The sequence below is a fragment of the Balaenoptera ricei genome, chromosome 16 (genome assembly GCF_028023285.1).
Source record: "Balaenoptera ricei isolate mBalRic1 chromosome 16, mBalRic1.hap2, whole genome shotgun sequence".
NCBI classification, from domain to species: Eukaryota; Metazoa; Chordata; class Mammalia; order Artiodactyla; family Balaenopteridae; genus Balaenoptera; species Balaenoptera ricei.
Genome location: NC_082654.1, coordinates 65,319,684 through 65,330,850, shown reverse-complemented (window position 1 = coordinate 65,330,850; position 11,167 = coordinate 65,319,684). Strand labels below are relative to the sequence as shown.

At 38.1% G+C, this 11,167-nt stretch overlaps 1 protein-coding gene across 2 annotated transcripts in view; it reads left to right on the top strand.

Moving 5' to 3' along the window:
- The first annotated feature begins 1,148 nt into the window (after nucleotides 1–1,148).
- The window catches only part of DDX50 (DExD-box helicase 50), a 28,291-nt gene continuing 18,272 nt past the window's right edge, over nucleotides 1,149–11,167 (top strand). The window contains exons 1-6 of one of the 2 annotated variants that reach the window (XM_059899973.1): nucleotides 1,149–1,363; nucleotides 4,823–5,119; nucleotides 7,444–7,519; nucleotides 8,182–8,360; nucleotides 10,440–10,557; nucleotides 10,662–10,847. In XM_059899973.1, the coding sequence (XP_059755956.1) occupies nucleotides 1,274–1,363; nucleotides 4,823–5,119; nucleotides 7,444–7,519; nucleotides 8,182–8,360; nucleotides 10,440–10,557; nucleotides 10,662–10,847 (946 nt within the window). In that variant the 5' untranslated portion in view covers nucleotides 1,149–1,273. Of the gene's footprint in view, nucleotides 1,364–4,822; nucleotides 5,120–7,443; nucleotides 7,520–8,181; nucleotides 8,361–10,439; nucleotides 10,558–10,661; nucleotides 10,848–11,167 lie in introns of those variants that run through there. The other variant, XM_059899974.1, reaches the window with a different exon arrangement.

The window sequence follows — 11,167 nt, the reverse complement described above, 5'->3', positions numbered from 1 at the left end:
GTCAAGTGGTTTGTGAAGTGCCCCTGCTTCTACATAGCAGTTTGGTTTCTTGTTCTCAAGAGTAGGTTGAAGAGATCATGAAGAGTTAGAAGGAAATGGCTCTGAAAAGAAAGCCAATCAGCTAGCACCAGTGATGTAAGAAAAGAAAGGTACATGCTCAGGAGTTAGTCCTCTGTATTATCAAAAGGTTTCCAGTTTTGTTCAAGGCTGTAATTCAGGGCCAGTTAATCCCCATAACTAATATCCTTTTATCCACTGCAAATACATAATCTGTCAAAGACATTTAGGCTTGTTTTTTCTCTAGGTTTCTCCAGATTTTCCTAACATTATTCATTCTATGTTTCATAGGAGCATCTTCCCCCCAAACGCTTTGGTAAGCTCAAAGCTTTAAGGTTGGTGTGGCAGAGAAAGCACTGATCTCGGATTCAGGAGTTGAGTTTTCTAGTCCTGACTGTGTGCCACGAACTGTGTGACTTCAGACAAGTAAATCCCTCTTTTAGGGGGTTAGTTTCCTCTAATGTCAAATGGGGAGGGTGGGAAGGACCTAAACTAAACTAAGGACCAACTTCATGACTAAAACCTAAGACTTGAGGGAAGACTGTCCGGCCCTAGTCTTCACCTCAAGCCCACCTAGCCCACTCCAGACCCCAAGACGCCCCTTCCCACCAACTCAGGGCCGCTGGCCTCGGGCGAAGCTGTTAGACGTTAACGCCTCACCCCGCAACGGGCGGGGTCGAGGCCCGCAGCTTCCGGCGTCGAAAGGCGACGCGGCGCGTGACGCTCCCATCGACCCCCGCCCCCCGCCAACGGGCAGGTTCTCCTGCCAGTCCGCCGCTGTTGAGAGGCTTCCTAGCCCCAGCAGTGAATGCTGGGAAGCCCCGAAACATCTCCGCTGTGGCAAAGAGAAATGTTCGGAGTCGGGGAGGGGGAGAGGGAGAAGGAGAAAAAAAATCCGAACATTTTATGCTAATCAGTTCGCGTCTCCTTTATGGGGATTGGTCAGGGTTTTACTCTAGAAGCCAATCATTTCAGAAGAAGGGTGAGCCAATCGAGACTCCTCGCATTCATTGGCTGGGAGACTGAGTCGCAAGGAAAGAGTTTAAACGGAGAGTATCCGGGATTATTTTCCCCCTCCGTGCGGTGCGTGTCCCGGAAGTGACGCACGGCCTTGGCCGGGAGGCCGCCCTGCCCCCGCTTCCTTTCATCCTGTCGCTACCCATAGGTGGTTGTGGCCGCCGTTCCCAGAGGGAGGCGGCGGCAGCGGTGGCGGCGAATGATGCCTGGGAAACTCCTCTGGGGGGACATTATGGAGCTGGAGGCACCTTTGGAGGAGACCGAGAGCCAGAGGAAGGAGAGGCAAAAGGTGCGCTGAGGATGGGCCGCGCCTCCTTTTGGGCTGCGCCGGCTTGGGCGGGGAGGGGAGTCTTGTCTACCTGATGGCCTGTCACAACCCGGCCGGAGCATCCGAGGGCCTCTCCTCGCGCCACCCTCGTCCCCGGGAGGTCGCTCCGGGACCATTACTACCTCCACACCTCTAACCTGGAGAAGGGCAGCACTGGGCTTGGGCCCGGCCTCCCGTGGTCCCCGTCCTTCCCGTCGGCGCCTACGAGATGGGCAGACTGAAGTTCTCATCGCGGAATCTGTTCTTTCTGTCCTCTTCTTAAGCAGCGAGGCCTGTCATTTGGTTCTCGTTGGCCGTCTTAGAAGATGATTAAGAAAAAAGATTGCCTTGAATATGTGTAACTTCTCCGTCATTCTGTCCTGTATGCGAGAATCTTGGGGAAAGCGATCTTAGATTTACAAACCTCGATAACGGGTCAGTAGAGGATTGAGGAAAAGTGTCACAGCCAAAATTGCCAGGATTTGGCTGTGATGGAGATCGCGTGGGTTGTATTAGTAATAGCCTTTTCTGTTCGTATTTTCATTCAATTCACAAATGTTTGTGGAGCCTAATTTATGCCAGACTCTTTGCTGGGCACCAAGAAGGTCCTTGCCCTCAAGGAGCCTGTTAGAAGAGTTGTAGAGACTTCCTGCCCCATCCCTCAAAAGAAGAAAGAGACTTAGAGAAAAGAAAACAGAGCTTGGAGAGTAAGGAAGCAGTGTTTGAAGGCTGACATTTGACAAAAGAATGAAAATATTCTCTGTAGTCCCAGAGAGCAGAACCTACCCTTCTGACCTTATCACCAAGGTAAACTTGCCATTTTAGCCAAGCAGTTATTATTTTTTATTGTGGTAAAATACACATACCATAAAATTTACCATTTTAACCATTTTAAAGTATACATTTTTGTAGCATTAAGTACACTCACATTGGTCTGCAGACATCATATTCATTCATCTCCAGAACTTTTCATTCTCCCAGACTGAAGCTCTGTGCCCATTAAACACCAACTCCTCGGTTGCCCTCTCTCCCCAGCCCCTGGCAACTACCATTCTCCTTTCTGTCTCTATGAATTTGACTGCTGTAGATAACTCATGTAAGTGGAATCACCAAGCAGTTATGTTAATTTTTGCTCCTTCTAAAATACTTGTTCCTCCTTCTGCATCCATATCCTATACATCTGTCAAGGTTTAGTTTATGCCTTTTATAACCACTCCAGTGTACACATACAGTAATCTCATTCCCCCTTGAAGTCTTGTTCGAGTGCTATCTTTATCATTTGATTGGCATTTATTATGCCCTTCCATGTAAAGTTAGCTCATTCTTCCTGAGTGTATCTTTCCCAAGTATTTCCCAAAGATCCTTGAGGGAAATGACCATATCTTTGTCCATGCTTGCATTTCACTATATCCTTGTGAATTAGTGGCTTTCACGTTAGTTTCTCCAGAGGTACTTGTTGATTTTCCTTTCATTATGAAAGATAACTAAAGATTTGGAAACAGATTGGAGTACCAACTAATAGAAATAGAGCATTCAAATAGTGGTCTGGCATCCAGATGAAGGTAACTGGTTTTGGATGTGTTAAGATATGAAGCTGGGCCTTAGGTTCTCAGAACTGGAGTGCAGGTTAGGAAGGAAGCCTGGAAGTGTATGTTGAAGCCATGAAAATGGTATGAAAGTGTACATAGAGAACAGAGACTTAAGGAGCATCCACAGAAGGAGAAGGGAGAGGAGACATCAAAGAAGACAGAGGTAAGAGGGTAAGGAGGGAATATAGTGTGCTGTGGAAGCCAAGAAGGTAGAGAGTGTCCAGCACTGTGGATCTGATATGCAACAATGTATTTCATCACCTTGGGTTATTGCTGGGCTTGAACCTAGAGGTCTCATTTTACCTTGCTTCATCTCCCTGAAGTGCAGGGCCCAGGAGCAGTTCAAACCCTGAGGCTTGCTGTATAAATAATCTTGTTTTTCTATAGAAAACTCTGTTGGTTTGGGGAGATGTGGGATAGTTCAGTTAACTAAAGATCAAATGGTGTAACATATAACTATAACTTATATTAATGTAAAACTCTAATGTTTACAAAGCATTTTCAAATATGTTATTCAGTTTTCATAGCAACTCTTATTTCATGGATGAGAAAATTGTATGTGAAAGTATTCTGTAGAAACTGTGTAAATCATGGTGAAAATTTTGGTGCTGGTAGTTCTTACCAAGACTAGTCACTACCATCTAATTTATTTTGAACACTTCCATCTAACTTATTTTGAACATTTGACCAAGTAATTTTGAAGTGCTAAATTTCCAAATCATTTCTTGCTGTCTGCAAATATTAAAACAAAAGTTGGCATTTCAAAACTAAAGTTGCAGAAAGCCACCCCCTCCCCCCTTTTTTAAGTTCTATTAACTAAATTTTTAAAACTTTAAAGAATTTTCTGGGATTACTAATATAGTTGTCCTTCCATAGGAGTATAACAATTGGGCTTTTCTTTAACCTGTTTATCAAAGTTCAGGGAGGAAGCATGATGTGAAAAGAGCATGGGTTTTCAAGTCAAACAGGGCTTGATTTCTAGCACTTTCACTTGCAAGAAATCCCATATGTGGGTCTTTGGCAAGTTACTTATCTCTAAGAACTTGTTTCCTCGTCTGTAAAATGGCAAAGGTGATACAGGTTCGCTATCCCTTATCCAAAATCCTTGGGGCTAGATATGTTGCCGAATTCAAAATTCTGGGGATTTTTAAAAGGGTAACACCCTTGTAGGGTTTGGGGCCCCGAACCTATAATCAAACACCTTAACGTTAAATGTGAATATTCATACTAAGTGGAATAAATAAAGATTACAGTAGTCTCACATTAGTTGAAGTCAAATTTTGCCACGAAATGAGTTCAGGTCAGGTAAGGTTTTGTCTCCAAATAAGTTACAAAAAAACTTTAGGTTTTCAGAGCTTTATGAGTATTGGAATTTTGGATAAGGGATTATGCACCTGTACTTCCCTTATAGGGTTGTTATGAAGATTTAAACAAGATAAGCCGAAAACATATTACACAATGCTGGGTAGGTACTCAATAAAATATTAATTTTTTTCTTGGAGATATTAGAAGTTTTTGCTTGTTTTTTAATTTATAAATCTTGAGTTCTCATTCTTTTACTGAAAAGAAGCTATTTCAGTTTCCCTTAAATGTTATAATGGGATTAGAGAGGGACTAGAGGCCAGGTCTTAAGAGTGCAAGATTTGGGTTGAGAAAGAAAGCAATAGGTAAAGCTTAGGCTTGGCATTAGCAACCAGTCTGGATTTCTACCAGGTACCTTTTCAAGATTACGGTAGATTGAGCTTTGCTGGTTGAGGGAGTCATACTCTAACTTCTCTAGAGTCTTAAAAGCAAAGCAAACCTTGTGACCCTCTTGTCACCCTCTTGTCACTGCTTCTTTGTTTTTCCACAGAGTGATAGAAGGAAGTCAAGGCACCATTATGACTCAGATGAGAAATCAGAAACAAGAGAAAATGGTGTTGCAGATGACCTGGATGCTTCCAAACCCAAAAAAGCTAAAATGAAAGAGAAACTAAATGGTGACACTGAGGAAGGATGTCATAGACTTCCAGATGAATTTTCTAAATCTCGTAAGTCAAGAAGAAAAGATCTGTCAAATGGAGATATTGATGAATATGAAAAAAAATCAAAGCGAGTGTCATCCTTAGATAGTTCTACTCATAAATCAAGTGATAATAAACTAGAAGAGGTATGGATACTTTTTGTTTTGCATTTGACATTATCCTTGAAATACAGGATAATTTGATTTTTTAGACTAATTAGAATTGATTCTATAATATTTCCTGCTTAGTGTCCAATACTCTCAGTTGGACTGGGGAGTCTGTACAGCTGAAACCTGAGCCTTTTCCCCTTTGTCTCTTGTTTCTTTCATTATGTTGCCTTTTTCTTGGTGCAGAGGTTGGTGCGGGGGGGACTTGGTCAAGTTTAAACCTTTCGTGTACATTTGGGTTCCTAAATAGATTTTCCAAATTGCTTATTGATGGTCACCTACTTGCCTTTCTTATGGTTATTTCAGTCCTCATCATTACTCATGAATTAAATTCTGACTTTCTGAAACAGGGTACATAAAGGCCTCTTGATTTTGTATATTTTGCCTTCTGTTTCTTGTACTTCTGTAACAATAGCAACTTTCAATGATTTTTAGGTCTTACTGTAACTCAATCTTAAAGCTGTTTGCTTTTTTAAAACAGAAATGAAACATATAAAAATGATCTGAAGAAATTTGTTCTCCTGGGTATTAATTTTTGGGGAGGTATAGAAAACATGCTTAGTATAGAATCTTCATTCCTGGACTCATTACTTTTGCCAGTATCTGTTAGAGTAGGTATATTTTTGCACAGAATTTACTCAATTTGTTCTTGCACTTTTCCTCTAGCAGAGTTCATAGGTTTATCTGGGCATTACAAATTGTCATTAAATTACTCAGCTCTTAAGCAAAAAACAACTTTGATATTCTTAATAACTCTTGGTATTTAATAATTCTTTACATTTAAAAAATCTGATAGTTGCTGTTAAATACATTTGAGCTTAATTTAATGTGTAATCTTTGGGGAACTTTGAGAAAAAATGTTGAATCCTTGCTTTACAATATGGTGTTTTTTAATTTGTGAGTTTGCTATTTGTCAGGAAGCACATATGTTAGAGAGTTGTTCTAAATAAGGCCCTACAAATCTGTATTGCTGAGCAGCAGAGTGTACTTGCTCTGTTGGGATTTTGCCTGCTATAGTGCTCTGTATTGTAATAAGCTTAACTGTTTATTATTTTGTTTAGATTACGTTAGGGTTCAGGAGTTCTACTTCTAGGAATTTATCCTCCTAAGGAGATTATCACGAGGTGTGCAGAGGTGTATGAATCAGTATCTTATCACAGTGATGTTGGTAATAGCGAAAAATTTAAACATCCTAAATGTCTGATAGTAGGCAATTGGTTTGATAAAATATGCTATACCTATGTAATAGAATGCATTGATCTTAAAGGACATAGATATGTTAGAAAGGTATTCAGTCTATCTTATTAAATGAAAAAAAAAAAAGATTACAAAATAGTATATACATATGATTTTATTTCATTTAAAAATGTATATGTGCCTAGATCAGTGTGTGTTTCAAATGTGTCTTTAGCTGATTGGATTGTAGATAATTTTACAATTTCTTTCTTTTAATATGTGGTTTCTAAAATTTCTGCAGTGAAAATGTGTACTTTTCTAATAAAATTTTTTTCTTTTAATCTTAAAAAGATAACATTGAGGTTTGCTTAAATGGATTAAATTTGAATTTGATGTTATGTCTTTTATCTGGTTCTTAGTTTGAAACTTGTTATGGTGTGTGGTTTTGGAACTACCTTCTTTAAACAACCAATAATAAAGTTTTTAAGTAGATATATTGTCTTTGTTCTATATATGCATTGACGAGTACACAAAGTTTTCAATAGATGTTAAATGACAATGTCATGCTAACCTCTATATATGTTTGAGAAATTTTCAAGCTTACAGGAACTTTTCCTTGTATTAGTGACCTAAAAAATGCTTTTTAGATTCATAGAACAACTTATTTAACTTAGTTTTAGAAACAATTTACTTTCCTCATTGCTTAGCTTCTTTTGGGGCGGGTTTATAGGCTTGTGTTAATCTTCGTAATTAATATTATCTATATCTGTGAATATGATTTAGATTTTTGAATACCTCTTTTGTAATACCTTCAGTCAAGTGGAATTATATTTTGATCTATGTAGTAAATGTATTTCTAAAGAGTTTTATGTGTGAATTAATCATTTTTAAATGTATTATGGGAAAGTGTATTAAGTAAGCTTGTTATTTAAAGAGGTACTTTTGAAATTAAAAGAATTTCCCACTAATTTATCTTGTAAGTTCATCTATACAGTTTTTGCAAATACTAACTAAAGTTGATTTGTTAGCTCATTTAGTAGAACTAAAAGCAGTAAATGAGTGAAAGATTCTAAATACCTGGTCGGATATGAACTATATCAGTTAGATCTTTGACTTCATTTTGACAGACACTAACACGTGAACAGAAAGAAGGAGCCTTCTCCAATTTCCCTATTTCTGAAGAGACTATAAAGCTTCTGAAAGGTACAATGAATTTTAATGGATATGCAATTGAAAATCTAAAACTAGATTTTAGAAAACTCTTGTGCCTTTTCTGACCACAAGGAGAATATACAAAGCATAGGGAAATAGCTTTTATAATTGCAGTTATTTCTACATCATTTTTTTGGTATTCGGTTCGGTTTTTAACTTTAAAGAATTATATGTATTTTTCAAAAGTTCAGGCCAATTTTTTTTTTTAATAAATTTATTTATTTTTGGCTGTGTTGGGTCTTTGTTGATGCATGCGGGTGTGCCGGCTTCTCATTGTGGTGGCTTCTCTTGTTGCAGAGCACGGGCTCTAGGCGCGTGGGCTTCAGTGGTTGTGGCTCGTGGGCCCTAGACCGCAGGCTCAGTAGTTGTGGCGCACAGGCTTAGTTGCTCCGCGGCATGTGGGATCTTCCGGACCAGGGTTCGAATCCGTGTCCCCTGCATTGGCAGGCGGATTCTTAACCACTGCGCCACCAGGGAAGTCCCTCAGACCAATTTTTAAATAATTCCTCTTTGGGGTAGGAATAACTATAAATGTTGTTAGGTGATGTATCTTTAGGCACACGTTGATGAATCAGGAATGTTATTTTCAAATAAATGTATTTTTTCCTAATGCTGATCTTAGGTAAATATTTCAATGAAATCTCATTTTACAGGTCGAGGGGTAACATATCTCTTTCCTATTCAAGTTAAGACTTTTGGTCCTGTATATGAAGGAAAAGATTTAATTGCTCAAGCACGGACAGGAACAGGAAAGACATTCTCTTTTGCCATCCCCTTGATTGAAAGACTCCAAAGAAATCAAGAGACAATTAAAAAAAGCCGCTCACCAAAGGTAACCATTATAGGGAGTAAAAGGTTTAAACATTACTCTAATGGAAAGAGAAAGAAAGAGTATACTGGTCTTGGGAATGCCCTGGTGGTCCAGTGGTTAGGACTCGGCGCTTTCACTGCCGTGGCCCGGGTTCAATCTCCAAGCAGGGATTGAATCTGGGAACTAAGATCCTGCAAGCTGCACAGTGTGACCAAAAAAATAAAAAAACAAACCACAATATACTGGTCTTAAGTTCAAGTACCCCAAAGATAGAAAAGTTAGTCAGTCCTGGGGCATAAAGTAAAAATTTGGGTCCTAAAGCAAAAATTTGATTTTTAAGATAAATCTCAAGTAAAGCTAAAGTGAGTTATTGCATATGAATGTAATGTGTATGGATCCATAGATGTCTTTGATAACTGTATATTATGAAGCCAGCATATCTAATTTTAGGAGTATTTACGGTTAGTATATTTAGTGACCTTTTTCTTCTCTTTTTTTCAGTTCTGACCTTTGCTTTTAAACAGTGATTTTGCTGAAGAGGTATTTATTTATTTGGTCATTCAGTAAATAATATTTATTTTACTGATTGACTTTAAGAGTATTATAGAAATGATACTGCTACTCCCTGTGTTGTTGGAGTACTGGAGATCTGTCTTAATTTATCAATAGTAAAGAACAGAGAGGACCTAGTGAAATTTTAGCCTTAAATTTGACCCTTTTAGAACCTATGTTCACTTTCAGGTTCATAAACGTGAAGAAGAAAAAAATCAGTATTGGGACTTGCCTGGTGGTCCAGTGGTTAAGACTCCACACTTCCACTGCAGGGGGCGCGGGTTCCATCCCTGGTTGTGGAACTAAGATCCCGCATGCTGTGCAGTGCGGCCAAAAACAAGAAAGAATCAGTATCAAAATTTGAACAGATATGTGGCTAAAAGTAATTTGTTCTTTGAGACTCCTAAATATTATTACAGTGTGAAAGTAAATTCACCTGTATGAATGTAATTAAATGATAGTGGTCTTGGAATAGGACAGATCTTTTTTAGAGAGTTCTGTTTCTTAGGTGAAATTAGGAATTCTGAAAGTAATAGAAATAGGACACAGTCCCAACGCTGCCTTTAAAAAGCTTTTATGCTAGAAGGACATTACTGGAGATTCCAGCTCCACCACTTCTAGCTACTTGATCTTGGGCAAGACTCAACTTCTTTAAGACTCATGTTCCTCATTTGTAAAATTGGGAAAATAATGCCACCTCATTGGGTTTTTGTGAGGATCAAATTAAATAATTCGTGTAAAGCACTATTGTTGTTTGCAGAGTTATAATCGGCATTGTACATAGAAAGTTCATGGCTACCTTTTGTTAAATCTGCACTTTCTAAATATCAAAAAAAGAGAAATAGAGGTAAATCAATTTTTGTATAACCTGTTTGAAACATGAGTTTTATTTGCTTAATAAGGGGCTTTGCCCCTTTTTGGTAAGTCTCTTGGGATCCTGTGTAGAAGAAGCTGCTCTCATTAAACACCAAACAGTTAAGTCCATTCTCTGATACTAGCTACAAATTCAGTTTCATATTCTACTTAACAAATAAATTGAGCTATTTCTTTTTAAAAAATGGCACATATTGGGCATTCATTCGTTCATTCACTTATTCAACAAATATTTTTTGAGTATCTATTCTGTGCCAGGCACTGTTTGAAGTTCAGGGAATATATTGAATAGTAACTCAAACAGTCATAAATCCCTGTCTTCATGGAGCTTACATTTTAGTGGGTGAGGCAGACAATGAGCAAATCAGTAGAATATAAATATTTTATATGGTATAAGTGCTAAGGAGAAACAGTTAAGCATGGTTGGGAGGATATGAAAAGAGGGTTAGGAACTTCATTGAGAAAGTGACTTTTGAAGAGAGACCTTAAGGAAGTAAGGGAGGATATAATAAACATAAGCTGTTCTTGTTGTTGTTATTTGTGCTCTGTCTTTAAATACTATGACATTAATGATGAGATTCCTAGTTTTAAATGCACCTTAAAAAATAGTCTTCTCAGTTTGAACTTAAAGATCTACAGAAACTTATCTTTTTGTTTTTTAAAACTTTTGCTCAGGTACTTGTTTTGGCTCCTACAAGGGAACTGGCAAACCAAGTAGCCAAAGACTTCAAAGATATAACTAGGAAGCTCAGTGTGGCGTGTTTTTATGGTGGAACATCATATCAAAGCCAAAGTGAGTAAATATGTATGATGGCAGCACAAAGATCTATTTGCTACTCAAATCTAAAATCTACATTTGAATTTTTACGTATTATTGATATTTCTCTCCTCTCACAGTTAATCATATTCGAAATGGTATTGACATCTTGGTTGGGACCCCTGGCCGTATCAAAGATCATCTGCAGAGTGGCCGATTAGATCTTTCTAAACTGCGCCACGTTGTGCTGGATGAAGTGGATCAAATGTTAGATTTAGGTTTTGCTGAACAAGTTGAAGATATTATCCACGAATCCTACAAAACTGGTATATCCTAATTCAGAATAAGCACATTAGCAATTGTTTTCTTATCTAAAAGCTTATGAATTTTTTATTTTATGATTTTTAATACATTGTCCCCAGTGTTCTAACAAAACTAAAGGTATTTGGTATCTGTTTTCTTCCTGAACAAGAAAGTACAATAGCATACTTTAACCATTTTCTTAGCTTTCTGTGCTTTCTTCCATGTATTATTTTATAGTAAGTAGTTTTACTAACTCATTTTACTGATTTCTTTGCTCATTGTTACTTCTTAAATTCTCATCTTCCTTCTAGGTTCAGTTTTCTTCATATTGATACTTTCCCTC